Raw genomic sequence first — 26,206 nt, 5'->3', positions numbered from 1 at the left:
TTTTTTTTTTTTTTTTTTTGAGACAGTCTCACTTTGTCGCCTTCAGTAGAGTGCTGTGGTGTCACAGCTCACAGCAACCTTAAACTCTTGGGCTTAAGTGATTCTCTCACCTCAGCCCCCCAAGCAGCTGGGACTACAGGTGCTCGCCACAACGCCCAGCTATTTTTTGTTGCATTTATCCTTGTTCAGCTGGGCCGGGTCAGGTTTGAACCCCCCTGCCTCGGTGTATGTGGCTGGCGCTATAACCACTGTGCTACAGGCAGCAAGCCCGCTTTTCTTAAACTTTTTATCAGTATATTTTGTTTCCCATAATTTTCTTTGAATTACAAATTAATATAGATTTTTAAAAGATACTGAAGAATTTGATGTTGTTTATATTCAGATTTCTCAATATAGGTGGAAGAATTTCTTCTTGACCTTTGTTTAAAAGCTGACATCTTGATTTTGAAAATTACACTGAGAAACAGTATGATATGTGGCAGAAATGGCTACATAAATTTCCCAATTTTTGCAGACAAAAACAATTTAAATAGCCATGATGATATACATGTTAGAGATGTATGCACAGAGAAAAACACTTGAGTAAATGGAAATGAAGTCAAACACTAAATTGCCCGATACAGACAAAATAACTAAGTGATACCAACTTATATTTGCATAGTGCTTTAAAAAGCACCTTTAGGAACACTGATTATCAGAGGTAGGTAGGATCAGTATTTTTATCTTCCTTTCAAAGATGAAAAAGCCAAGGCTCAGTGAGAGCAGAGGATCTGCCCAGGGTCACACAGGTAGCAGAGGTTAACTTTGGGCTAACCCCATCTCAAGATTTCCATTTCCTTGACATTCCATATTTCCTGTTTAAAGTTAGCTCTTCTTATTCCATGGAAGAAAAGCCTTGGATAGTATCTCCAGAGGATATGTTTTAAGTAGACAAGTCAGTCATTGATTTATATTCTCTCTCACTCAACTTATGTTTCTATATTTCTTAATCATATGCTTTACAGTCTCCCAAAGCATCCTACATCTCTTATTGGTCATTAACTCAGATAGCACAAATTGATTAAGTATCAACATTTGTCAGGAATAATGTGAATGCCTTTCATGATGAAGAGACTTGAAGCCTATAATGTATAAATTAATATTTTATGGGAGTTTTCAGCCTTTCTTTTTTTTACGCTCTGATGGATGCCATAAGAAGTCGTCTTATGGATAGGACATTTAATTTCTACTCTGATAGTTCTCAAATTTTCTCTCTGACTTATGTGGGAATATCAGTACGTGAGAATGGTATAATTGCAGGGATAATTATACATCTGTATTATTTTGAACATTCCGGTATTTCAGCTAATATACATAACAAATCATCAATACTTTTTGATACAGTGGCTGAGTTATTGATATGCAAGATGTCCTTCAAAGAGGGCAAAATTGAATTCCAGAGAGAAGACATGGGGAAAGTGGCTAACATTATGAGTTATTCACAGTATTTCAATAGAAAGGGCTTGTTTTTTCCTTTCTTAGGACCTTGAAATGAGGAAACAGATGGGCAGGTAGAAGGTAGGATCAGTATTTCTTTGCTAGCGGCAAAGAAAGTGAGGCAGGGCAGTGGACAGTGGCAGTGGAGCAGTCGGTCAGATCCAGAGGGGTTCAGAACTTCGTAAGAAGCAGAACCTTCCTTAGCCAGAGTGGTTTGGGAAAGCTGCGTACTACAGGAGGCACTGCATCTGGCCTTGAATAATTGATAGAGAAGTTCAGAAAACCATACGGAATGCTAAAGAGATAAATAGTCCAGTTTAATGACATGGGGATGGAGTAACATTGAAGGCATCAGAAAGAAGATAGGGTTTTTACTTTTGTGTCTGTTATAAAAATTTTTCCTGGCCACTGCTAACCGGTAATGATCTTTCTTCTCCTTTCTTTTGCTTTCTTAATAACTTACTAGTAATTAACCTTGGTTTTTCTTTTATCAGTGTCTGGAACAGAGAGAGTATCTACTATATTAGACCACAGAGGTGAGCTAATTATTAGATAGCTATGTAATCCACATGCCTGAACAATGAATGAACAAACGCATAATGAAATACAGTTTATTTTCTATGTTATTTGTTATTCTTCACCTATATTCTCTGTTGTTATTTACTATTTTATGTGTTCGATCTTCATTTTTTAGCTCAACAAACAATTTGAATGCAGACCCCATGTCATAATCTTCTTTAAACCCTCACTCCAGCTTCACGCATTGGTTTTATTTCTAGTCTGGCCCCAGTCCTGGTCCTACTGCAGGAAAATTAAGGCCAAATTGGTATTTATTAAGTTAATAAACCCTTCAGGCATTGAAGAATAAAGAAGATTGACATAAGCAATTAGTGGTGTCCAGGGTAGATTTAAGAAGTTGTGTTAATCTAACAGTACGGGGATATAGTGTTAAGATATTAATGAGTGTGACACCACTGCGGATGGAAGGGAATATACTGATACGGAAACGTCTGTGAAAGAAAGGATCTGCCAGGTGGACTTTTCTTGTCAGTCTTAGAGGAATTCAGAGAAAAAGTTGCTCACTGGGGAAAGAAGTTTCAAGGAAGGATTTGCAAATAAGATGGGGCTTAAAAGAGGCCTTAAAGCTGGAGGATGTTAAAGTAACATGGATAAACTAAACCCAATTAATATGTGTACTGCGTATGGGGTGAAGAAACTAATTCCATGTGGCTAATCCTATGAAATCCTTCCACAGTTCTGTGAGGTGGAGTTTCACCTTTTTCTTAAAGTAGCAATGGCTACATGCTTCTGTGGTAATTCCCCCAGAGAATATCTCCTACCAGGCATTTAATCCCTAATAAAAGTCTTGTGGGAGGAGTTCCACTCAACCCCAATTTAGTTAGTCTTTGGTGTAACAGCAACAAGAGGCCTTGTAAAGAAGCAACATGGCCATTCAGGGTGAGTTATTAAAGTGCCTAATGGCAGTCGGACACTTGCTGCATCCTCCAGAGTCCTCATAAAGAGAGAACGTCTTCACAGGGTAGGACAGGACCGGAGTGTGCGCCAAGCATTGGCGTTTTGTGGAGTCATCTCAGACCTTTCTTTCTTAAATAAAGCTATCTCTTTGGATCCATAATTCAGTTATCTGGTCTCAAACCTCAAAACAAAACTATTCCTGGGCTTATGGGGATTAAAGCTGGAAAGTATAGGGGGAAGGGATGAGGGAAAGAGATTGTTTAACGAATAAAGGCATGAGTTCTGACATTCTTCAGCACTGTAAGGTGGACATGGTTAACTACAGTTTGTGGCACATTTTCAAAAAGCTAGAAGAGAGGATTTTGAGTGTCCAATGTACATATAAGTGATAAATGTTTGATGTCATGGGTGTACTAACTACCCTGATTTGATTGTTATGTATTGTGTATATGTAATACACTCTATAGTCCATAAGTATTTACGATTATTATAAGTCAACTAAAAAGAAATAAAATTAAAAAAACTAAACTGTTTTTATTGTGACATTTAAGTTCCAGGTTTTAGGTGAGATGCCCCGACTAAGATTAGAAGGAATTTTGGATTTCTGTATTTTTTTCCAAAACAGGAAATAATTTTTTCTCACAATTACTATGAAGTTCCAATTACAATTTAGTCACTAGAGAATACAGCAAGACACAGCTGTTTTGTGTATGTGGGCTGGTGGAGTCAGGAAAATTTTGTGGAAAAATTAGGCTTCATTTAAACCCTGAATAAAACTTGGGGTTGGAATGGGCAGCAAAGAAGAAGAGAGCCCTGGAATGATAACAGCTCTCACCTAAACAGAACTTTGCAGCTCACAAGATGGTTCACCAATGTTATCAGATTTGACCTTCGCAATGGCTGTCTGAAATAGCACTTATTAAATGGTATTTTGTAATTACTTATTTACAAGTCTGTTTCCACACTAAACCTGGAGCACTCCAAGGGCAGAGACTACATGCATGTCTCATGCTTGTATGGTGCCTGGTGTAGAGCAGGTAGTTAGTGTAGGTCAGTGTTAGTGAAGTGAAGGGATTATAACATCTTGAATGTCTGGTATAGACAGGTATTATTAACTTGGACTGTAAATGTGAAAAACCTCGGTGTTTGAAACTTAACTAAATTGCCTGAGTCAAACTAAAGGGCAGAACAGTGCCCCATATCAGATGCAAATCCAGAGTTATGCCAACCATACCATATCATGTCTGCTCTAGGTGCAGGATGAACTTAGGAGCTGTGGGACTAACAAGATACACCCTGTAAGGCATCAGGGAAATGACAGTGGGCCAGTTTTTGTCTATAAAATAACTTGATCATACACAGCAAATTCTGTATTGACATTGTGGAGCTGAATCCAGGACTGCAGGAGAAGACACGTCCCAGGACTTTTAGGATTGGTAGGAAAACGATTTCTCTTTAGGTAAAAGATTCCTTTCGGTCTTAGTTAAAGCCCCCTGGCTAAAGCTTGTGACTTAAATCTAATGTATGAGAGGTACGTTGGTTTTCAGGCTTGAGTCCTAGTTTGAGATCTACCACCAATATGATTATTGTCTATTGAAAGCTCTTGATTTAAGAAGGAAATTTCCTGATTATTGGATGGGCATGTGCCACAGATACAAGGCACAAGAATCGGTCAGTTCCAGTCTATTACCATTGGAAAGCTTGGGATGCTCAGTGCTGTATCCTTGCTCTGTGAAAACTACTTTTTAAATCGACACTGGATGCCACCATTTTGCTATCACAATTTTTGTTTTTGCTCCCCACAGACAACATAGTGTGTTTTGAAGGTGTGTGACATCTAATGGTAAAAAACTGGTGTAGGAAGCCTATTTCACGTATCTTTGAATTCCCTATGAAGCATGATGCCTTAAAAATACACATTAAAAAATAAATCCTTAAAATAACAATAGAACATGGCATTAGATGAAATGATTGATTTACATTTTCAGAGCACTCAGCTTTGCCAAATAACATTCACCCACCCTTCAATATTCCCACCAATGGGAATATGCTGATTAGATTAGGTGAACACTAGTGCAAGATCTTATCTATATTTTGAGGTGATTGATACTAAAAGTAGAAAGTACCCCTCAAAGTTCACTCCCTCTTCTAGAGCATGTGAGTTTGGACTTGAAGTACACTGTAGGCTGCTTCCTTTTTATCCCGGCATTTGTTACATCAGAAACTATTTTAACTTTTTTTTCCTTTTTACAGGAAATTTTAAGTTATCAAATCTATTGTCTGAAAATAAAATATATACAAACATATATTTGTATGTAACTACTAAATTACAAATGTATTTATTTACAAAATATGTATTTCCTAAGGACAGCGGCCTCACACAAGGCTTTGAACAGTTCCTCCTTTTGTCCAATAAAAATGATATCAGATAAGAAGATTGAGCAGAAACTGAGGCGAGAGGGTCATCAAATCCAAGTGTTCCTGTTACTATGCTATGCTATGCTTTGTACAGGCTAAAAGATAAATATTATCTAATTTAATTACATAAAGAAAATGTACTCACTATAAAGAGAAATTCCTTTGGAAAACTAAGCAAAGAGAATTGAGAATCTGTGGTACTTAATAAAGCTAATAACTTCTGTTCCAATACCAAACATTAGCTTGTCTTTTAAGCTTGTCTTGGTCTTATAAAAGATTTCCTTGGGAAATTGATTATAATAAAATTTCAAAGGTTATTATAAGCTACTCAGAATGTATAGCTTTGATCTCATGTTTTCGGATCAATACTTTTTTCTACAAAATTAATTAGCAAATGGTATTGAAAGTAAGAATGACAACAGATGGTGTATGAATAAGTGGCTCCAGGGTCAAATAAGTTAAATTAATTTCTGTGAAATTGCTCAATCCTTTGTTATGTAAACTGTTTCTGACAATCTCCCAGAAGGGCCTATGTGCTCATGCGTTGACTACATTCTTGTTAGCTCCACCTCCATCCCTGTTTATCTCCCTGCCATCCCAATTTAGGCTTTATTATCTGGATCATCAGTTTAACTCCTTAATGTAGCGTATTGCTTTCGAAGGTTTCGCCAGAAGGTTTTTTCTTTAAGATTGTCAATTGCTTTAGGGTGGAGATATTTTCTACTTCCCCAAATACCCTATATTCCCTAAAACTACTACCTACATATGGAAAGGTTTTCTGTGCACTTATATTGATTGATTGAGTGAATCAATATACTCAAAGCACTACTGGGTACTGAGGATGTAAAAGTGAACAAGTCACACTTTTTTTTTTTCCTGGCCTCCAAAACCTATACATAGGCAACTAGATAATATGCACTATCAGATATAAAGACAAAATACTTTAGAAGCTCACTTGGGCAGAGTTCAAATAGGTTATATGATTTTTAAGAAGTCTTCAAGGAGGAGTTGACATTGGAGTTGAGTTTTGAAATCTGGGTAGGTGTTTGCCAGGTAGAACAGGACTAGGAGCTGGGAAAGTAGAAGCAGAAAGGAAGAGCAGTCAGGTAGGAGCAGACCAGGTTAAGACGTGCGCCTGTGGGAGGGGAAAATCAGTGTGCTTGGAGAATGCTAAGATATTTGGGACATCTAGGGAAGAAAACATACGTGCTGAAACAGAAACTATTAAGGTCAAGGTGTTAGGTTAGGGTTAGTTTGTGAAAGGCCTTGCATTCTGAATGCACGAGTTTGGATTTTATCCTGGGTGGCAGATAACAGAGTGATCAGATTGTGAATTTTGGAATTAGACTGAGCTGGGCTCCTATGTGGGCTTTATCATTGACTTTTTTAAAAGATTAAATAAGATATCATACAGATGAAGCATCTGAAACGGTCTGGTGTATCTAAGTAACCGACAAATGTTGGTAAACATGGGAGAACATGAATTTTAAAGTAGAAAACTTGTATCATTGAACTTATTTTTTGTTGTTACTATTAGACTTCATTTTGCTTACTTTTCCAAAATTGATTCTTTAAGAAAAAACAACAACAAAAAAGAGTAGAGACTAGCAAGACAAAAAAGAACTTTCTAATCTGGGTAGCTTTGGGTAATAATAGTACTCACTAAAATGCACTGCCTGCTCTCCCTGTGTTGTCAGTCTGCGAAGTGCTAGACCTGCATAACCTCATTTAGTTTTTATAGCATCCTGGTAAGAGGAGTACTATATTATACTCACCATCTTACAGAAAATGGAGACCAAATAGTTCAAACAACATGTAAAGATCACACCCTGGCTAGTTCCTGACCCAGGTGTTGAGGTGTCTTTGATTTCAGATTTTTCATGAAATTGCTCCACTATGCAAGTTATTTAATACCCCTGAGCCTTGTTTTCCTCATCTGTACCATGGGAGGGGAAAATAGCTTCCCAATATGTTCTTGGAAGAACTTAATGGATAACAATGTGACGGAATTGTATAGTGTCTGACATATAGTAATTACAGTAATGGCAGTAATTATTATTTTTATTTTTTAGAACATCTTTAAATATAAATGAGAATCTTTATTTGAAATGACTTTGGGGAGGAATGAAGAGAAGACTCTTGCAGAAGTTCTAATCTCTTGCTAAGCAACTAGCTAGCTTCTACTGTACTGGGAAGACAGAATCTTTCTCTTCTAGAGACTTTGAAGTTTTTATAACTGTATGCCTTGCCCTTTCTGAAGACCCAATTCAGACTTGTTATTTTATATTATTCTTAATTCTATTTGTACTAGTATAAAGTATAGTGTTTGATATGAATTGGGGAGTTAGCCTGAGGCATAACTTTCCTGTCAAGGGGTTCCATAGTGTATTGCAATTATCAGTTTTTTTGACTGTTCCCCAGTAGAATGCAGATTGTCAAGGACATCGCTTATATCTTCGTCATCTATTTATCTCCAGAATCTTGAGTGGCTCATAGAAAGTGCTTAATAAATTAGCTTTACGTGAAGGAAGAAATAATTGAACAAATGAAAGGCAAAACAGCCCTAACCTAGACATTATATTTGGGGGCTACCTTTCAACTCTGAGGTCCTACTAATTTAACCATGACTGTTATGACATCAATGTCACCAGGTTCTCTAAGTCTTCATGAAACGTGTATTCACTAAAATTAGATGATGTATGCTACAAAAAATCAGTTATTTAAGGTGATCAGAAGTTAACACTTCATATAACTGATACTGTGGAATAACAATCATCAAAATTATCTTTTCATTCATGATAAAAATATCCCGATACCACCCCCTTCCCTTCTGGTGAGGAGAGGGGCCTATAGACCACTCCACCTGACTCGTGGAGCCCTTTCTCAAATTGAGACTGGAAAGCTCAACATGTCCACGCCTCTCCTACACCGGATACAACAGGAGCACCTCCTAATGCAGGCTCCAAGTGCACCAATGGTTTTTCCTGCTAAGATAGGAAATAATAACATTCATTATTAATGCTCCAGTCACTCCTGAGGGGGAACCATCTTGGTTGAACTCACACGGTAACAGGGTTTAGGGAAATTCCGGTTCTTAGAGCACCTGTCTGTTTAGGAAACTCTTTCATTTCTCCTGCAATCAGGAGGATTCTGTTCTGAAACACACTTAGACTGTCCACTGTGAAAATACAAAAAGATGACAAGTTACACTATATTCAGATGGAAGACAAAAAAAAAAACAACCTGTTTATTTAAAGGGAAAAGAGCAACATGATATTTCAGGAAACTGGTGGATTACGGATACGTATAAGGTTCTCACTCTTTTCCCAGTGTGGAGGTAGAGGGAGGAGGGCAGAAGTGAGGGAGCATCTAAGGCCCTGCCAGTGTTCAGATGGGAAACTAGTGCTCTGCTCTGCTATGGTGACAAGCACTGTAGAACTCCTTCTCTCCCCACCAGGCAACTCAGCTCTGGGATAATCACCCCAGATATGAATTCATAGAGTCTTGCCCATTCTATAGTTTCATCATAGAAAATATAGGCAAATGAGGTGCAGAGTAACACTCTTGGTTTTCTGAAGTTGTTGGAGCCCCCTTAGCCCTTGCTGGGACTGATTGTAATGGCCACAGAACTGGCCCAAAGGTTTGCAGAGTGAATATGATTCTTGGCTTTGGCCAAGCAATGATGGGAGTAGGGGGTTGATAAGAAAGAAGGTCTTATCAGTTGATACTAAACATACTTATAAAAGTCTTATATATACATGGTTATCCTTTTTCTAGCCCTTTCATTCAACTGCAGAGTAAGCAAATTATGATTAACTACTGAAACCTTTTACTTAGAAACTCTTTCTATCACAGTTGTGTTCTCTATGGCATCTTTTCTTTTAATGTTTATTTTAAATTCATTTTTCATAGATAAATGCCATTGATGTATGTTTGTGAGTGAGTGCATTTATGTGAACAAATAGGAAATTAGAAAGAAATATACAACGGCCTTGTAAATTTGGCCTCTCTTTTGATATGTCTCCAGGCCTTTTTTCTTCCCTAAGGTAATAAGGAAAAGCTTTTTAAAAACACTGCTAAAGGATTATTTTCTTTCACTCTCTCTCTCTGTCAGTTTTTATGTAGTGCTAACGGAAGGAGAAGGAAGAGAAATTAGGAAAGGAAGTTCATTTGTTCCTGGTTAACCCTCCTTTTCTGTGAGGCTGAGGTGGTTACTCCAACAGAATTGTCTACCATAGCCTGCACTATTACCCTCTATACATGTCAGTATAGCCTTGCTGTTACCTTGGCTATATCCATACAAATAAAGAAACTAAAGCTAGATGGCATCTTGCCGTTATAGAGAAACTTGGGTGGTTCCTGGGATAGACACATTGAGTAGCTACCTCTGCAGATCGGGACCTGACCCAGCAAAGCCTGGTGTGTTGGATGTGTGATGCCCTGACTCTCTTTTCTCTTCCCTCTCTGCCCCTTTTTTATTCTCATGTCTCAATCCAGACAGCCTTGAGCAAATCTAATTTCTGGGCTGATCAGATCTGAAAGTTCTAAGCACGTGACTAAACACTCCGAAGAACATACTTGGTATAATTGAGACCTAATCCTTGCCCAAACCAGCTCCATGTCATCTCCTAGATGAATGGATTATAACAAAATACCAGATGAATTACCTAGCAAACTGGTTGCATGACAGATTGTTAATTATATTGTCCAAGATTTTGCCTTAGTATGTTTCACAGTCAACCAAATTTGTTAGATTTGTGAACTCTAGTTCTAGACTTCCAATGAGAAACCACTCTGGATCATGCCCTTGAGCCCTTATACGATGCAGTCATTTTCATCTCGTCCAGCTTACACAGGTACTGTTTCCCCTGTTTTCAAGGACAGCATGTCTAATATCTAAATTGAAGGAACATAGGAGTCCCATTAGCAAGCCGTTGGAGTTACTCCCATAAATGATCCTCGGAGGCGCATCTTGCAGACACAGTGAGATCCAAATAGAGCTGTATAAAGGGATTGTGGGCATAAGGCCATCCATTAGATATACCAGTGCATACACACATGTGCCTACATGTGTACACACATTCTCATTGTCTTGTCTCGGGGAACCCTGGGGGAAGCTGGCCAGGGCTGCTACAAACAATGGCTCAGGCTGTATGCCACACAGCTCCAGGCACCGCTTTCACAGACCACAACATGTCTGACCACTAGCAGGTGTGCAGTGTGGTGGTCTTTGGAAAAAATTAGTCATTATTTTGAAGACAGTAAGGAGCCCACCACTGAGGAAGCAAATACGATGTTTGGGGTTGATTTTCAGCAGGATTGAACAGGATAATTTTCTTGCTGTGCAGCTAGGTCTCAAGCTCTGCTCTAGCACATGCACACATATATGTACACACTTTATTTCCTGGATTCCCACTTTTCTCTGAGCCAGGATGTTTTGCAAGTTTCCCTTCCACATCTATGTACTATGGATGGATTGGGAAATACCACAATAAATTAGAAGTGGTGTGTTTGTTTATGGTGAGTGATTCCTCAACTCAAGGCTCCTCTACCATTCTGGAACTGTTTAATGACAATCTTGACCATCTTTGTGTCCAAAGCTTTTTTCTTGAAACTAAATCCCATGCAATAAAGCACCTTCATTCCATGCAACACAGCTTAGTTGATGTTTATAGCTCCAAATACCCCGGTTACTGGCCACAGCTGACTTGGGAATGGCTGCCATGAAGGAACATGCACAGAGCAGCGACATGGAATGTTCACCACCAAACACAAGGAAGTGAGGAGCTGCAAAGCTACGGTAGCTGGAGGAGGATTAACTTTCCTGATTTCAGCTCAAGAAAAGCCTTTTGTCTTACAGTTTACTGGTTTGGCATGGTATCTGCCCTTTGCTGTGAAATTATGTCATATTCCACGTAAGTCAGAATAATTTCCAGGCTTGTCTGGAATCAGGGGCTCAAGTCTTTCCTCAACTGCAGTCCTTCCCTTAAAACTAGTCCTAAGCTTTTGCTTAGTTTTATTAAGTGATCAGATAGCCCTGGAATATGAATTTCCTCCAATCTTCCACTTTGCAAACTCCAGAACCATTTAACAGTAAAGTTAAAACCCAGGGGAGGACCGACTGTGAGCTGAGCCTTCAGACATGCAAAGCACACAACCCTGAAACAGCAGCGTCTGGGACAGGAGGCTCCCATTACTTCACACGAAGGTGGTGTGGGTTTTGCAAATAAAATAGACATGGAAAACCAGTAGTGGCCCAGATTTGACACATTACATGAGATGCACAGTTGAGCAAGGACCCAGACCAGGGAGCCAACTGTTCCTCCAGCTTGCAGACAGTTATTTCACACCACCTCAGATCACTCACAGTTTGCTTACCTGCTCATTGTTGCTCTCCCACCATTCCCCATACTCCCTTTGGGGGTGAAACACTCTATTTCCGACTTGTGCTGGGCCAGTCTCCTGTCTTTGTACCTAGTGAGCATGAACAAAGACAGGAGCAAACAGAAAGACGTGATTGTGTGCTTAACTGCCAGTCTGAGGAAGGGCCGTGACTGTAGAGAGGGCCGTCCTTTGCCAAAACAGAGGATACTGCTTCTCCATGCAATGGCCAACCTGTGGTACTTAATAGATGATTGTGATGGCATATGGACAAAATTGAGGATGATTTTGTTATTTCTTGGTCAAACCACATGTAGCCCATTCTTTTATATTGCTTATTAATCTGTGATATTCACCATATCTAATAGTTCATGGTAAAAGGAATGAAATTCCTGGCATCTTTCAAAAAGATGAATATCTGTGAATAAATTAGAATTTGCTTAGTGCTTACCATGTGTCAGAAACTTTACCCAACTTTAATCCTGTCAACAGTCCTGTGGCAGAGGCTCTGTTATTATTTCCATTTTACTAATGAAGAACCCTAAAATTCTAAGGATGAAGTAAATTGACCAAAGACACACAGTAAGTCGTTGGGTTGGATTGTGAACACAGGGAGTCTAAGTTTAGAACCAACAATGTAGTCATTATAATGTATTGCCTTCCATTATCAGGTTTTTTAAGAAACACTAATACTTATCATTAATTAAACTTCATTGAGTGGCATTATGTCTGAATATTATATTAGACGTTGGCAATAATTGAAGAGAGAAGAATTTTCCTTGGATATAAAAACTTTATATTAACTTTAACCATTAAGTTGAAGTTTGACAAGTCAGTATTGTGTTGCCTGCATTTTAGAGTATGACTCAAATGGCTTCTGTATCAGAATTAGTAGTTCACCATCCCTGGAAGATATTAGGTGTTCATCTAAAAGAAGTTACGAGAGTCCCAGCAGTCTGCTACATTGTGCATCATGATGAGTCATTATACTTTACTGATAGTTTTTGGAGCCAAAATGCTTTTACAGAAGAACTCTCTTTCATGCATCAGTTTAACTCTGTGGGGTAGGTCAAGTAGCACTGTTATTTACTTAACTGTGAATTACTTAACTGACTTCACCAAAGTCACAAGCCTAGTCAGTAGAGGATAACTACCAGCAGGGCTTTCAAGGTCCCAACACAATTAAGGTGTTATTACTTTATTTACTTTTTCCTAATAAAATTGGAGCCTAATAAGATACCACTTCATCCACCTTCCTCGTATTCAGTAGACCATGACAAAGTAAGTAACTAGCGTAAGACTTGTTTACCCCAGTAATAGCACATTCTTTTTAGTTTTCTTTTCCTATTGTTTCAAAAGTAAAATGAAATAAAACAAAATGCTATGCAATCAAGATCATTATTGGTCCTAGGACAGAGACTTTCCTCTTTTTTTTTTTTTCTCTTCTAAAATGTCAAAAGTATTCAGTATTTGCACAAAAATGGCACATTCCATCAAGCTAAATGGATGTAATAAGTTAATTTATTCAGTGATCATCAGTTGAAAATATATTACATTTTAGGTAATGGGCTTTGTTCTGAAGATACGTGATAAACAATCTGCAGGTCCTGCCTCATAGATTTACAGAATAGTGGAGTAAGGAAGGGAAGAAGTATACAGTTAAGTAACTTTGCATGTAGGCCATAAAGCAGAGAGAAAAAGAGGCTGTTAAAGGACATTAAACATCAGACCCTCAAACTCCCAAAATTCCAACAACAGCAACAACAACAACAACAACAACAAATCAGACCAAGCTACAGTCTCTTGTGGAGCTATTTTACCAAAGAAAATATCTCAGAGGAGACTCCTGTGTCAAGTACCAATCACAATTTCTGCATTTCCATCCAAAATATTTTATGCTTATTTTTGAATTGGATTTCACAGCCAAAATACTGCTCTACAGCTTACATTAAAAGATTATTAATATGATAATAAATTAATAATGGTCATTTAGTTCTTTACAAAGAGATCTTTAATGTATTTTTTAATATCTTCTGTTAGACTAATTGGCAATTAATTATTTAAATGTTTCTTTGATGAGTTAGGAGTCCTACAATCTTCATGCTATAACCTCCTCTCTTTCTTTTTCTCTCTCTCATACTCACATTCTGCTAGGGTGACCTCCATTTATGTGCATGAAATATGAAATAAATTGTAAGTGTCCTGTCAAAACCCAACATGTTTTGGTAAAAGTTTTCATGAAAAAGACAAAACAAACAACAAGAAACTCCCAAGAAGGCAAGAGATATCTTAGACTATTTGGAATTTTCAAGGTGAAAATGCATTAATATAAAATGGGAACCTTATCTTCACTTTCAGATAGGACCCTTCTTGCCTGTCTATAGTTACAGCTTAATTATGTTGCCAGACACTTAAGTAGACCACATTTTCATTCATTTATTTACTTATTCATTATTACATTCACCCATAATGAAAGTGCTGTTCAAAGTAACTAGTAATGCTTTAATAGTCTCCACTGTACCTATAAAATGATTTCCAGTGGAGTTTTTTTCCAGAAATAGAGAACTATCAATTAAAAGGAGTTCATGCTTTTCAGAGTTTATAGCTCATAAAATGTACTTAAAATTTTTATTTCTTTCATCAAGTAAATTTATATACCTCTTATACCCTGAAGTATACACACATATCAAGACACATACCTGAGAAGCACTCTTCTGGGTGCCTTGCAAGTACTAACCTACTTTTCAAGTAAAATGCTTAGTTTTTTGTAATTGTATTCAAACTTATTATAGAAATAATAATAATGACAGAATATTAAGTATGCTAGATTGTTTTCTGTACATTATCCTCAATTCTTTAAACTATCTTATAAAGTAGGTGCTTTTGTCCTCTTACCGAATAGGCAGACACTGAGGATCAGTGTCAGTAGGCAAAGCTAGCATGATTTGTGAGTAGGGAACCCAACGTTGGATATCAAGTCTCTCTGACTCTAAAGCTCACACTATTTCTGTTAAACTTTCTTCTAAGTAACAGTGTTAGTACATGTAGAAACAAAACTACAGAAGCTTATTATTTACCTTTTTCCTTTTTCATCCCATTTTTGCAAATGAGTTCCAGAGTTAACAAGAACATCCAGTGGAGGATTCTAATAGGACTTTGAATTTTGTTCCTTCATCTGGGTCCCTATATGCATAGCCTGCAGGTTAGTGTACATCATTCAAAATCGTCTACTCTCAGTACTCCATAGTCTAGGCACAGTGATAAGGAACACCTGGGTAACTGCCTTTGATAAGTCCACAGTCAAAAGTAGGAGGATAAAATGGAAACGATTTCTAAGTAATGTGAAAAATTTTATAATAGAAACAAATACAAGAAGTGATCCTTAACCCATCCTAGAATGGCAGGAAAAACTGCAGTGAGATATAATACCTAAGATTAACCTTAAAATATAGGTAGAAAGACACTGTAAAGAAAATCAAATGCAAATACATGGAGGGGCTCCGCAGTTTGGTCTATATGGAGAAATGCTGTTTAGAATATTTTATTGCAATAAGAGAAGGTAAAAGGGGAATGTAGTTGGATAGGTATATAAAAGATGATGAATTTAACTGTAGTCTATGCCATACCACTGTGAGAACTTTATGCTAGGCAAAATATGGTCAGAGTTAGCATTTACATAAAATACTGCAGATCTGAGGGAACAAACATAGAGCTAGACAAATCCAACTGCAATAATGCCTGTGAGAGATAATTAGAAAATTCTTCGGGTAGTAATAACATGGACAAAAAGAGTACAGTTTCAGAACTCTCTGGGGAGCAAAATGAATAGGATTTATTGGGATGATGAGGGCAAGAGAGAGAAGTGTAGAATCCTATGTCAGTTACTGTTTTGGGTGGTACAATCAACTGACTTAAGAAATGCAGGAGAAGGAGTAGGTTTATGGGGAGAAATGAATATCTTCATTTTGGAATGTTAGGTGTGAGATGCTGGTGGGACATCCAAGTGGATACATCACATAAAAATCTGGAGGATAGAGGACCCATACACTGGGGAACCAGCAGTATACAGATGGTTGCAAATACAATGAGAATGGTTGAAGTGTTCAGAGAGAACACATATTCAGTTGGTGGAGAGAAGGACCTTATAGACTTGGTCATTCTACCTGTTCAAAAAACTTTTCCAGCACTGTTAATGTAATCATTCCCCCCAAATATTTATCAAGTGACAGATATATGCTAGACATTGAGTTCAAAATTCTTCAATTCGATAATCTTCCTTTGAACTCCTGATTTCTAAATGTGTGCTCAATACAGCTTTGACACTTTGGTTTATAGGCCAGAAGCTTGGCAAGAACACCTATCAGAATCATTTTAATAAATTTCAGAATGATTTGTTCTAAAATAAAAATAAGGTCTAGTTGTGTTCCCTGAATTTTTATTTTTGTTCTTTTTGTACCTTCCTTGTCCAGGAAGCTCTAAATACTCATTACTCAGTTCTGTAAAAGCCCATTTTCATCTGGTGAATTTAAAAGATGTAGGGGTAAGAATAAATCAGGATTGGATAATAAACTTAATTTCTTCATAATCATTTGGATCAAAAATTTTATTTCTTAATTTCCTCTTCTGTACCATTATCTACTGAACATTGGCTTATTGAAATTTCTATATTGACTCTGTAATTCAGGATGGGTAAATGAGTCCAGAGTAAGAGGAAAGATTAGGATGAAGTGAAGAAATTTAAAGATTAAATGTCTGTATAAGGTGAAATGGCAGGTATTGGAGGAATAATGTCTAAAGCCAGAGAGAAAGGAGAATGTTTGATATTGGAAATAAAGATGCCTTACATGATTGAGTGTGATCACGGCACAGGTAATATGTTTGAGTAAGTGGCCAGGACTAGAATTATGAAAAAAGAAGCTATGGTAATGTTTTGTCCTTTAATTGGACACTAAAGTCACTTGGGGTGGATAGAATTTCTTTACCCAGAAAGTTGGCAGCAAATAGTATAACAAGATGGCATGAGACTGAGTTGAATGAGAATTCAGTTTTCGTATTTCTAAGTGAGAAGGTGTCACATATGTCTGAAGCAGCAGAGTTGCTGACTTTCATCTCTGTGTCTAGTGGAACATGTGAGATGGAAGAATAAGTAGCCTTACTTGAAAGCACTACAGGGGAAGGGATGATCTGGGTTTCTGTTTAAAATAAAGATAGTAAATGAAGAGCTTAGTAATGAGGTTGAAGATGAAGGGGTGTCAAATAGGGATTACACACAGATCTTTTTTTTTCTTTCTTTTTTTTTTTATTAAATGATAGCTGTGTACATTAATGCAATCATGGGGTACAGTGTGATGTTTTCATATACAATTTGAAATATCTTCATGAAACTGGTTAACATACCCTTCATGTCATTTTCTTAGTTATTGTGCTATGATGTTTATATTCTGCTTTAAGAAAGATTCACTTGTACCCTTGAAAGGTAATCCATAGAGGGATACACAGATCTTTCAATGGTTTGGAAGGGAAAGGTCCAATGGATGAAGCAAAGGACAATTTGTATGAATAATTTTTAAGTGTTTTATTTATTTATTTTATTATTTACTTATTTTTATTAAATCATAGCTGTATACATTAATGCAATCATGGGGTACAATGTTCTGGTTTTATATACAATTTGAAATGATTTCATCAAACTGGTTAACATAGCCTTCATGGCATTTTCTTAGTAATTGTGTTAAGACATTTATTTCTGAGATTTTAGGAAGATTCCCTGGATGAATTCTTCTCTCACCTTTTCCTGATGCCAAGGAGTGAAGATTTTCCATCTTCTCTAGGTGAGGAGGCTTAGATGCATATTTGTGAGTAGATGGCATGTCTGGAGGGGTGTTTGCTGATGGACAATGCAAATTCTTTGAAAATTATGCCTGGGTAAAGATGAGGCACGGAAAGAGAACTTAAAGACTGTAGAGATCACAACAGTGGAGGGGGAAAGGAACAGTCCTGAGAAAGTTTCCCTGACCCTACAATTTTGTCAAGGGCTTATCCTGCTCAAGACTTTGTTCTTTTCAATAGATAAAATTGTCTTGAGAAATGACTTTCTTTTGCCATCTCCTTGTCTGCACTGACTAAGTACTATGCTCGTGCTATTCTCCTTGAAGGAGCATTGTGCTGATCCTTATGAACTCTTACACCAGCCAGCTCATCTTTCAGACAAGCCTGGTGTCATTCAGCTTTTGTGAAAACCGTAGGGAGATATTTTCTCATATGTGTAGAAACCATGGTATATATAGTTTACTTGATTCTATAGTGCTTTAAATTCCTCAGAGGAAGAAAAAACACATCATGATCTCTTTATGAAGTCTGTGAAAGGGAGATGGAAAATGTTTCATATTTCACATATGTTTTCTGTGTAAAGTTTAGTAACTCAATATGGAATGGACACTAATGGGGCAGGAAAGTAAGGTTTGGAAGTGAGTAGGAGTATGCTCTTCAAGGAAATCTCTCATTTAAACCATTACAAATGCATCCCATTTACAAAGCAAATTTTAATCCTTTTTTAATCCTCAACTATTTTATTTTCTTCAGAATAGGAATATTGTATGAGTGGAAACACATGATATGGGAGGAAAGAAGACAGTTTATATTAACTAATGAAGTTCCAAAAAATTAAAAGACACTGAGAGAGGGACATTTGAAATAATTGTAGGACAAACAACTCTAAACATCATAGACAATTCCATAAGGGATTTTCATATTAAAATTGCAGGAAAGAAGTCAGGGCTTTAAGACAGAGCTTGAGCATAAACCTGGAGGCCTAGAGAATTAAAAAAAAAAAAAAAATGATCAGGGTGAGCAAACCCAAACCACAATGCTTGCGTTATGTAAGCCCTCAGCAGACATTTTCTGAGTGAATGCTTGTGCGCATAAATGAATGAACTGGAAAGGTAACTTTAGGGATTATCAAATCTCCAAGGAGCTTTGTTCTTTTTGTTTTGTTTTTAATAATAAATGTAAACTAAAGATATTTTGTAGAATCCAGACATGAGGCCAAGGAAGAAACCATGATTAAAGATTTTTGAAGAAAGTGATAACTATTATAAAGAGTTTGAGATAAAACAATTGTGGGAAAAAGAGAAGGGAATAACATACTTTTTTTCTTGCACTTCATATTCAGTCAGCAGATACTGCAGATTCCATCTTCAAAACATACCTGGAATTCGATCATTTCTCACCAACCTGGTCCAAGCCACCATCATCTCTTAAAATTTTAAAATGGGTTCCTAAACTGGTTCTACTTCTTCTGTCCTTATTAAGCTCCTCTGACCCCAACTCAACCCAACTGAATCCAAACTCCCATAGGAAGCAGAATAGTCCTCCAGAAACAGCAATCTTTTTTTATATCACTTCTCTACTCAAAATTCTCAATCAGTTACTCATCTCTTGAGCAAATTATCAATTTCTTATAATAGTTTTAAAAACTCTGCATTAATTTCCTACTCCCTCTGCTCCTATAACTCATTTTTTCTCCCTTGCTAACACTGTTTCATCCACACCGAGTCTTCTTATTCTTGCTCAAAGACTCCAGACCGCCTCCTACCATAGCATCTTTGCTTTTGCTATTTTCCTCTCCTATTAACGCTTTTGTCCCAAATATCCTCAGAGCTTATTTCTTTCAATTCCTGGCCTGAAGGTTATTTTTTCATTATATCCTGCCATGACCAACATATTTTAAAAGGCAACTACCACCTACCCTTCCTGTTACCCTTTCCTACTTTTATCCATAGGACCTAGGCAACATATTTTATCTTTTATTCCTTAATTTTATTTGTTCTCTGTTTTTCCCAGGGAAGCCTACACTAGAGGGAATACTCTACAAAGACATGGACTTTGACCTGCTTTCATCATTGCTATCTTCACAGACACAGCCCAGCTTTTTATAGATAATGTTTGCTGAATGAAGGCATGCGTGAATGAGTGAATAAAAGAAGAATCAAGTTACAGAGAAGTTTTCAGATGGGAAAGAGGAAGAAGGATAGGCAAGCTCATGCCAAATGATCTTAGAATTCTTTTTTTTTTCTTTGAGACAGAGTCTCACTTTGTTGCCCTCAGTAGAGTGCTGTGGCATCACGGCTCACAGCAACCTCAAACTCTTGGGCTCAAGTGATCCTCTTGCCTCAGCCTCCCAAGTAGCTGGGACTATAGGCACAGGTCACAACCCCCAGCTATTTTTTCTAGTGTAGTTGTCATTGTTGTTTGGCAGACTCAGGCCGGGTTTGAACCCACCAGTCCTGGTTTATGTGGCTGGTGCCCTAGCCACTGAGCTGATCTTAGAATTCTTGATATACTAGAGTGATAATCAATGATAGTAGAATGGGTAGAATTTGACTTTTTTTTTATGCAGTTTTTGGCTGGGGCTGGGTTTGAACCCGCCAGCTCTGGCATATGGGGCCGGCGCCCTACTCCTTTGAGCCATAGGCACTGCCCTAGAATTTGAATTTTTAAAGGTACAAGTGGAAAGTGAAATAGCCCCTTAGGTAGTGCTGTAGTCTGAATGTTTGTATTCCCTCAAAATTCGTATTTTGAAATTCTAACCCTTAAGGTGACACTATTTGGATGTGAGGCCTTTGGGAGGTATTTAGGCCATGGAAGCAGATGCCTCATGAATGGGGTTCATGCTTTTAAAAAAGAGACACCCCTGAAATATTTCTTGACTGTTCTACCACATAGGGACACAACAACTACTGTGTTTCCCCGAAAATAAGACACTGTCTTATATTTATTTTTTCTCAAGAAGACACACTAGGGCTTATTTTCAGGGGATGTCTTATTTTTATTAAGTACAATACAACAATCTACATTTATTCAAATACAGTTAAGTCATCTTCTTAGGGGGAGCTGACCTTGTTGGTGGGGCCAGCGCTAGTGATACATGAACTCCTTTCTCTAGCTGGTCACACATGCGCAATAGGATGCCTGCCACTGCAGTTACCACACTGTATCCACACAAGTGTGAATGGCTTGGAGAAAGGAGCTGTGGCAGATAAAAGGTATTCCAGTCTTCCTTACCGCTCAGTGCCAAAATGCAGGGTGTGGCTATGCAGATCTGCTGCATAGCCATGCCCATCACTAGGTCTTATTATCAATGAGTAGGGCTTATATTTAACAAATGCATAGAAATTCTGCTAGGGCTTATTTTTTGGGTAGGTCTTATTTTTGGGAAAACATGGTAGGTACCACCTTTGAACCAGAAAGAGAGCCCTCACCAGACACCAGATGTGTGGACACCATGACCTTGGGCATCTTAGCTTCCAGAAATATGACAAATAAATGTTTGTGGTTTGTAAACAACGAAGTTTCTGATATTATAGTTATGGCAGCTGCAACAGACTAAGAAAAGGAGTGTAGGGAATAAGAAAAAAAATACAGTGATTTGTAAGCCATGAAACACTGACGCTGAAAAGGTTGTATAGAAGATATGCATTTATTTAAAGAAATATTTACCCCTCTTTCACATGGACATGGTCATATTCTCCTTAACAAACTAGCCATCCTTACTATCAGGAGGTAGAAGCTGATTAGACTAAGATAATAATGGTAATTACTAGATTCACTTATCTCACTTATCTATTTTAGTCAATGATCATGACAGAGAGTCTTCTGAAGATTTCTGAGAATAATTTCTTTAGTGTTACAATAAGACACCAGAAAACTTGGTCCCATTTTGCTGTAGACGATTGTCCTGATGTGATATCTGACAATGCTAAGACCCTATTGCAGGCATGAGAGAAGCTCAAACAGTGGTGGAATGGGAAGGTTACGAGATGTAGGTCCTTGAGCCACTGCGGTCCTCAGAGCCACTGACGTAGGCTTTTCAGCATCAGACATTTTTTCTGTGTGAGATTGATTTCCTTATCATTTAAATGACTTTGAATTAGGTTTTAGATTCTACCTGCTGCGCTTGGCTTCATTATTTTCTCTTCCCAGGCTGACTCTAAGAATTTCTTAAGTATTTTGTAGTACATTCTTATGTTTAGATATTTATAAGTTGTGTGTTTGTGTGTGTATATGTATTTATGAAAACTCCACAGAAGCAGTTTACTAACAAATAGTCATGTTGATGTTTGTATTCTTTTTTAAGTATCATTCTTTTATATGTATACCTTTAATATAAAACATATGAGAGTCTTCATGGATTAGATTTGTGTAGAACAAAAAAGAGAGAAATAGATTGAGTAAAGCAAAATATTATTTTCTTAATAATCTACATTTAGGGTGGCTCCTGTAGCTCATTCGGCAAGGGCACCAGCCACTTAGGGTGGCAGGTTCAAACCTGGCCCAAGTCTGCTAAGCAACAGTGGCAATTGCAACCAAAAATAGCTAGGTGTGTGGTGGGCGCCGATAGTCCTAGCTACTTGGGAGGCTGAGGCAAGAGAATTGCTTAAGCCCAAGAGTTTGAGGTTGCTGTGAACTATGATGCCACAGCACTCTATCCAGGGTGACAGCTTGAGACTGTCTCAAAAAAAAAAAAAATCTACACTTAGAGAAAACCTAACAATTGGCCATAATAACCATAGTACGAACACTCTTGTTCCCTTATAGGAGACTTGTGTTAATTATAGTCATAAACAGCTACTTTGGGTTTAGCTTTACATTTCACACTGATTAAATAATGGGAAATAATTCACGTCATAGCACTGAAGTCTGGTAAGTACGCTGGGAAAGCCTTTGGTCACCTATACAGAGGGTGCCAAAAATAGGTCTACAAATTTTAAGCAAGAAAAAAACTGCCAGTTTCCATGTCTTAGCTCTCTTTCCCCCTTGCCTCCCTGGCTTTGGGCAGAATGTTTCTGACTTTAGTTTTTAATCTTGACTTTGCTCTAGTCTTTGTATTCACCTTTCTCTTGGTACCAATACAAAACTTTGTAACAGCATTGGGCACATCCAACCCTGTCCCCATGTTGGCTCCTTGAATACCAACCAAGACCTCTGCTCTTAGACTCAGACAAAGTTTGAATCCAACACCTACTCATAGGGGATGTCTCTGGTGATCACTCAGAAACATAGTTTATAAATTTAAAATGTCTTAGAGAAAATGCATGAATTAGAATGTAGCACACTGCATTTTGTTTTCCTGATTTATTGCCACATTCCCTTTAGCACCATCCTAATTTTGGATCCTGGCATTCCTAAAGTGAAGAGATAAACTATGGTATGTATAATATATATTTGAATAACCTCTACAATATTATAGAAAACCTTTTCCTATGCCATTTAGTTTTCTTAAGCAAGTCAGTAATGTAATTATTATCCCCATCCTCCAAATAGGGAACCTATATCTCAGAAGGCTTCATAATCTGGCCCGGACCCCATAGCCAGTAAGTCACAGACATAGGATTAGGAACCAGGCATTTTACCTTCAAATCTCATGCTTTTTATTAACAGCTTACTTTTTCCTTCACTTGATGCTAAAAAAAAAATCCCTTATTTAAATAATCTGAATTTAAATAATCTGAATAATTTGAGAGACTGAAAAGGTCATACATGAAGGTAACAGTGTGTACTTAGTGGAGCTGGTTTTGAGAACAATATAAACTTATTTTTTAAAAGGTCAAATGTGACTACATAACAGCCAGTGGAATAAAGCTACCTCCAGGGCCCCTGCTGACATGCAGACTGGCTGCCATTTCTCTGGCTGGAGTTTACCTAGATAGGAATCCACCAACAATCTGAAGGCTGTGAAATAGGCATCTGTGAGAAGAGCTGACAATCAGTGTGGATGTGTGGGATGCAGTGCGGTGTCAGAAGACAGTCAGGGATGAGGTGAGAAAATATTTTAACAGTTGCAAAGTGTTCCAAAGATTGCTGAAGGAATGCCCAAGTCAAGCTTCCAAATCAAATTAATCAGAGGAAAGTTTTGAAGGCAGAAGGGAATTCATTACGGATCTTCAGTTTACAGGGAAAGTGTAAGGCCAAATTTAGAAAGATCAATATTATCTAGTGATATTGCCGAACAATTCCCTACTTCAATTTCACCCTTCAACCTATATATCTACACAGAAGTAAATATATTTCAATGGTTTACTAGCTTTTCTGTCAGATTTTGTGGTCTCTATGCCCAGAAAACATCTTCCCAGACTTGAAATGTCAACTTGATTCAGTCAAAGATCAGATTGAAAACAAAAATTGAGCATGATTAATAGCCCCCCAAAATAATGTCCAAAGTGAATATAAGTTGTAAAGTGTTTGAGAAGCTGCCAGGTAGCATAGTACTCTATGCACTATAGAAAGAAAGGGAAGGTGGAATTTGACAGGTGGGGAAGTAATGCAAATAAGCAATTAAAAAGTGAAGAATCTACTATATCAACCCAGAAATTCTAGTCAGAGGAATATTTCATTCAACAGAAGCTCAAAGATTTCTGCACAAAGATTTTTTTTTCCTGCAGAGTTATAGAAAATAGCAAAAACAAAACAAAAACAAACCAACCACTGGAGAATAGTTTAATAAATTACAGCATAGCAATATTATGGAAGTGTGTTAAATTCTGTATTGAGTAAAGCCTTTCATTAAGCTTCCAAAGAATTCCCAAAGGGTGTGTTTTAATCCCATTTAGGATGAGAACTTGTTTTCACATATGAGTCATCATAAGTCATTCCCTTTCTGTTGTGTACTTTCCCTCGACATTGCTATTTGTTTTACAGTCAGCAGAAACCCACAAGATACATATTTTGTATCAGAAGGTGCTTTTCAAGCTTTTGCAACATCCTCAGTGGGGAAAACCTTTTAGGGAGGAACAAATGTTGACCAGAGGGTGGGTCTCTGTAGGAGAACAAGATCAACTTAAACATTTCAGTAAAACCTTAATCAAAAGTTGACTGCCTTCTATTTTAAAGCTGGGTGATTTTCAGACAATCTATTTTTTCTAAGGACAGATGAGTAGTTTTCCAACAGAGATTTTTTTCTTTACATTTTTGTGCATGAACTATCAGAAAAGCTTTGGAGTCAGATTAAGCTGGATAATATTGACAGTGAAAGCCATTATTTACTGAACACTTGGAATAAGCCAGGCGCATTCTAAGTACCTGAATTTACTGATTTAATCATTGCAACAGCTCTCTGAATTAGGTACTGCTATTGCCCCTATTTTACAAATGAGGAAGAACTAGGACACTGGGGGATTAAAGACCTTGTCCAAGGTCACTGGATTGGTTAAATGTCATGCATATTGCCTCTCACTAATACTAGTAATGCCATTTGTTCAACCTAGTTCTGTCTTTAAATGGCCTACGGGACACAGGCAACTTTATTATTTTTCAAACCCTTTCAAGTTTTTTTTCAAAATCTCCTTTTCCTAAGCCACAGCCTGTGCTCTTTCTTCATCCCTTATGATGGCACCCTCTTTGGTACTAATTTTGGTTACAGTTTGCACTAAAAACTTGATTTTTTTGGTCTGGGGACTGATGGAGCTCAATCTTCAGTTGATGGAGTATCAGAGTCCCCTTGCTCACAGCAGTTCCCTTGCAAGGCCATGGTCCTATTTTTGTATTCACATTTTGTTATGTTTTTCTTAAAGATCCCTAAGTGGGATGAACTTTAGGCCTCACAAAACTTGGATCTACCTATTTCTCAGAGTTGGCCTCCCACCCCATGAGAATCATACACTGGCTATGTTATGTTAGTAGAGTTGCTCTGCTGTCTGAGTTACAATTTCCATCCACAAAATAGAAATGTTGGGGATCAGGTAAGGTAATTTATGTCAAAGGCTTGATTTAAATAGTTGGTTCCTAATGTTACTTTTATAACCATCATCTTTTTCCATCCTAATGATTTTTGTAACCAGGCATATTTTTCCTAGATAGCTCTGACACAAAATATTATATCCTGTTTTCTCTATTGCTGGTATTTGGGCTAGATTGGAAAGTAATGTAGAGACAGACAATGCTCTTCATTTTATTTCTTCTTAGTTTGTCTCTCCTGTTAGTATCTAGTGGAAGCTGATTTTCTTTCTTCATAGTTATTACAAATTGTAATTAGATAACTGTTTGCTTACTATATCATTGCCTACCCTCACTAGTCTGAATTTCATGGGGCTAGGGGGTAAGGCATGTCTTTTTTTTTTTTTTAATAGCACCTAGAATAGGTCCTGGCATATAGCTACAACTCAACAAATGCCTTCTTCATGAATGCAGCTGTGACGACAGTTAAATTTGGAACACTTATCAAAGGCAAGGCAATACTATTTATCCAAAACTTCATCCAGACTGCCCTTCCCTTCTGTTGCACATAGAGATTCATTTACCAATTCTTTTTTTTTTTATTAATTTTTTTTAATAGTAACTGTGTACATTAATGCACTTCTGGGGTACAGTGTGGTGTTTTCACAAACAATCTGAAAAACTTCCATCAAACTGGTTAACATAGCCTTCACGTAATTTTCTTACTTATTGTGTTAAAACATTC

The 26,206-nt window shown here is 37.5% G+C and overlaps 1 protein-coding gene across 1 annotated transcript in view; it reads right to left on the bottom strand.

Moving 5' to 3' along the window:
* The window catches only part of GRM5 (glutamate metabotropic receptor 5), a 514,551-nt gene that overhangs the window by 7,230 nt on the left and 481,115 nt on the right, over positions 1–26,206 (bottom strand). The window contains exon 9 of the mRNA XM_023510155.1: positions 11,749–11,844. Coding sequence (XP_023365923.1) covers positions 11,749–11,844 — 96 coding nt within the window. The remainder of the gene's footprint in view (positions 1–11,748; positions 11,845–26,206) is intronic.

The sequence above is a fragment of the Otolemur garnettii genome, unplaced genomic scaffold, assembly GCF_000181295.1.
Source record: "Otolemur garnettii isolate 467f Iridium unplaced genomic scaffold, OtoGar3 scaffold00001, whole genome shotgun sequence".
Lineage (NCBI taxonomy): Eukaryota > Metazoa > Chordata > Mammalia > Primates > Galagidae > Otolemur > Otolemur garnettii.
The sequence above is the reverse complement of the archived record's forward strand: the minus strand, read 5'-3'. Positions and strand labels throughout refer to the sequence as shown.